Raw genomic sequence first — 3,636 nt, 5'->3', positions numbered from 1 at the left:
GTTGTTTCAAATCACCTCCACCATGTATATACAGGGTGTCCCGAAAATGTTGTAACATCTTGAAATAGGTGGTCCGGGAGGTGATTTGAAACAACTTTTTCCTTAGCGGGAATGTTGTCCGAGGCTTCGTTCAGGAGATATTAGTGGAAAACTCCGAACCAATCAGAGCGCGTAGTCACGCCTACCGCGGCCGCTTCAACGGTATCCGCGCGCTCTGATTGGTCCGGAGTTTTCCACTAATATCTCCTGAACGAAGCCTCGGACAACATTTTCGCTAAGGAAAAAGTTGTTTCAAATCACCTCCCGGACCACCTATTTCAAGATGTTACAACATTTTCGGGACACCCTGTATATACATGGTGGAGGTGATTTGAAACAACTTTTTCCGTAGCGGGAATGTTGTCCGAGGCTTCGTTCAGGAGATATTATTGGAAATCTCCGGACCAATCAGAGCGCGAGGATGCCGGTGGAGCGCCCGCGGCAGCGTATGGGCGCGTTCACCTACCGCAGCTCCAACGGTATACGCGCGCTCTGATTGGTCACTGTTTTCCGTTAATATATCCTCAACGGAGCCTCGGACAACATTTTCGCTAAGGAAAAAGTTGTTTCAAATCACCTCCCGGACCACCTATTTCAAGATGTTACAACATTTTCGGGACACCCTGTATATACATGGTGGAGGTGATTTGAAACAACTTTTTCCTTAGCGAGAATGTTGTGCGAGGCTTCGTTCAGGAGATATTAGTGGAAAACTTCGGACCAATCAGAGCGCGAGGATGCCGGTGGAGCGCCCACGGCAGCGTATGAGCGCGTCCGCCTACCGCGGCTCCAACGGTATACGCGCGCTCTGATTGGTCACTGTTTTCCGTTAATATCTCCTCAACGAAGCCTCGGACAACATTTTCGCTAAGGAAAAAGTTGTTTCAAATCACCTCCCGGACCACCTATTTCAAGATGTTACAACATTTTCGGGACACCCTGTAGTTGGACGATATTCTTGTCTAGTCTAGTTGCCTAGTATAATTTAGTCATTTAGTGGGTCTAGGATAGGTGAACAATATGGTGGTCTAGTATAATATTCTAAAGTAATCGAATAATACAGCGGGGTCTAGTATAGTTACATGGAACTATAGCTATAATAACCTAGAACTATACCTATTATACAGGGAGTCCCGTAACTGGTGGTACAAGTGAGTAAGGAGTGATTCTATATAAAAAAATTGAATACGACACTTTATTTTCGGGAAAAAGAATGAGTTTGATAATTTGTTTAATACGCGTGTACTTGATTCAGCCTCGGTTCGACGAATTTCACTATCTTATGATCTCCAATGAAATCCGACAAATTCTTCAAACTTATTCATTTCGAAAACAAAGCGTCATATGAAAAAATGTTATTCCACATTTTCGATTCAACTTTTTGCATAGAACCCCATACTCGCTCGTAGCCACCCGGACACCCTGTATATCACCTACATATCGTTTATCGTTCGACTCTAGTCGAAGTTTATGGTCGTCAGACCATAAAGTGCATTTATGGTAGAGATATTCGTGTATTTATGGAGACTTTACCGTGCGTGTTTCAGGGAGGGGTCAGAAGGAGGAGGTCGAGGACAGCTGAAGCCATGCTCAGATCCTGATCGCGACGGCCCGCCGGGGGTGGTGAAACGGTGGAACGGATCGCCGAGGTCGGACGGAGCCGGGGTAGCTGGAGCGCGGACCTGGGGGAGGTTGGAGAATGAGCATGTTCAGCATCCTGCGTAGAAATTGGGCACTTCGCGTGTCGGTGGTGCTCAACATCTGCGTGTTGCTGTACGTGTGCGCCCACTTCGGCTCCTCCGGGCCCTGGATCGAGGAACCGCCGACCAACTGGGCGGCGCCGTTGCAATCGGAGACTTTCGGCGCCGTGGACATCGCCAACGGCACGCAGAAGGGCGCCACGTCGTCGGTGGTACCGGCTACCAGGGATGCCAACGGCAAGGTCGCTGTCAGCAAGGTCTCCCACCAGCATGGCAACGCCACCAGCATGACCAGGACGAGGCTTCTCACCATGAAACCCACGCCGAACGAGGCCAAGGTCGACACGGAGCCCTTCTCCAAGGAAGAGGTACGCTGGACACCGGCTTCGCGCCAACTCAGAACTCTATGTTACGCTATCGCTTAAAAAAAATCATCTCACAGAGTACAACTTCTTATACACGATAAGAAGAAACCTTTCTATATGTATAGTTTACCATGTTTAGTTTGGAAAATATTGTCCCAAAAGTTTCTTCCGTGACTTGAAATCTCTATTTTGCGTGGCTGTGGTCATGTAAATAAACAACCTAATTTTTTAGATGCTAATATTGCAACAGTAATGGAGCAAAATGTATGTATTGCTTATTAATGAAATGGAAGGAACTCTGGAGACAACCTAACAAAAATCAAAATCTAGCGAGTCCTCTTTCCTGAAGTTTAATACGTGTTTGTTTTTAAGGTGAAGGTGAATCCGCCGACCGTCCTGCCGACGATGAGCCTGCAGGAGGCGGTGCTCTGCAACGAAAAGTCCTCGGCGCCGAGGAGAGCACAGCGAGGCGATTACTGGGTCCTGTACAATTACGTGCCGATGAGCATGGCGGTGAGATGCTGGGAAAGCGTGACGTACACCACCCACGCGGACTACACGTTCCTGGACAATCTGGAGCCTCTGCTGGAGCGATGGAGGGCACCGATATCGATCGCGATGCACGCCCCTGGCACAGACTTCCCGGCGACCCTCGACGCCATCAAGTACTCGAGAAACTGTGGCAGCCCGCTGGTTGCTCAGCTGGTCACCTTCCATGTCTTCTTCAGCAGTAAACACGTGCCAAAAGTGGTAAATGCTGCGACCACCTCTCTACCCCCTGTCTCGCTTCCTCCGCATCCTCTGCACAATTACGTGGCCCACTAGCTCTCTAGTCGAAGTCGCTGAACCCTGAGATTACATAGTTTCCGTAGGGCCTTCCCACAAGAGGGATCCGTGCCAGCGTACAAATGGTTGAGAAAGAGCACGTAAGCTGCTCAGAAATCGCCGAGCAACAGTCACCATCTCAACAGTCACCATTTCAACAGTCACGTTCGCCATCAAACAGTCACCATTCACAATTAAACCATTTACAGAAGGCTTGATACAAGAAAAAGCTCAATGTTTAGGTACCAAATTGATTCGATGAACGCAGAAAAATGAAATAGACTGAATTTCCATCTGTGATGGAAGCGTAACACTAAAGCGTAAAGTGAAGCCTAGATTTAAAAAAAACTTGAAAAATTCAGTAAGTAAAGGGTTCAAGAATTGGAACTCCTTGGTCAGCAGAGTAGAAACTCTTGCGCTCTTACTCTGTGCAAATATCACCTGTGCAAATATCACCTGTACAAATAATTGCATTCCAGACTTGATACAAGAAAAAGCTCAATGTTTAGGTACCGCATTGATTTGACCATTCGATGAACGCAGAAAAATGAAATAGACTGAATTTCCATCTGTGATTCGCCACTAAAGCGTAAAGTGAAGCCTAGATTTAAAAAAAAACTTTTGAGAAATTCAGTAAGTAAAGGGTTCAAGAATTGAAATTCCTTGGTCAGCAGAGTAGAAACTCTTACTCTGTGCAAATATCACCT

General features: G+C 47.1%; 1 protein-coding gene across 1 annotated transcript in view; it reads left to right on the top strand.

Annotated features, from left to right (window-relative positions):
- LOC128881907 (beta-1,4-glucuronyltransferase 1-like) overlaps positions 1 to 3,636 on the top strand; it is a 21,091-nt gene that overhangs the window by 11,873 nt on the left and 5,582 nt on the right. The window contains exons 2-3 of the mRNA XM_054133334.1: positions 1,587 to 2,107; positions 2,477 to 2,854. Coding sequence (XP_053989309.1) covers positions 1,739 to 2,107; positions 2,477 to 2,854 — 747 coding nt within the window. The 5' untranslated portion in view covers positions 1,587 to 1,738. The remainder of the gene's footprint in view (positions 1 to 1,586; positions 2,108 to 2,476; positions 2,855 to 3,636) is intronic.

This window comes from Hylaeus volcanicus, chromosome 9, assembly GCF_026283585.1.
Source record: "Hylaeus volcanicus isolate JK05 chromosome 9, UHH_iyHylVolc1.0_haploid, whole genome shotgun sequence".
NCBI classification, from domain to species: Eukaryota; Metazoa; Arthropoda; class Insecta; order Hymenoptera; family Colletidae; genus Hylaeus; species Hylaeus volcanicus.
The sequence above is the reverse complement of the archived record's forward strand: the minus strand, read 5'-3'. Positions and strand labels throughout refer to the sequence as shown.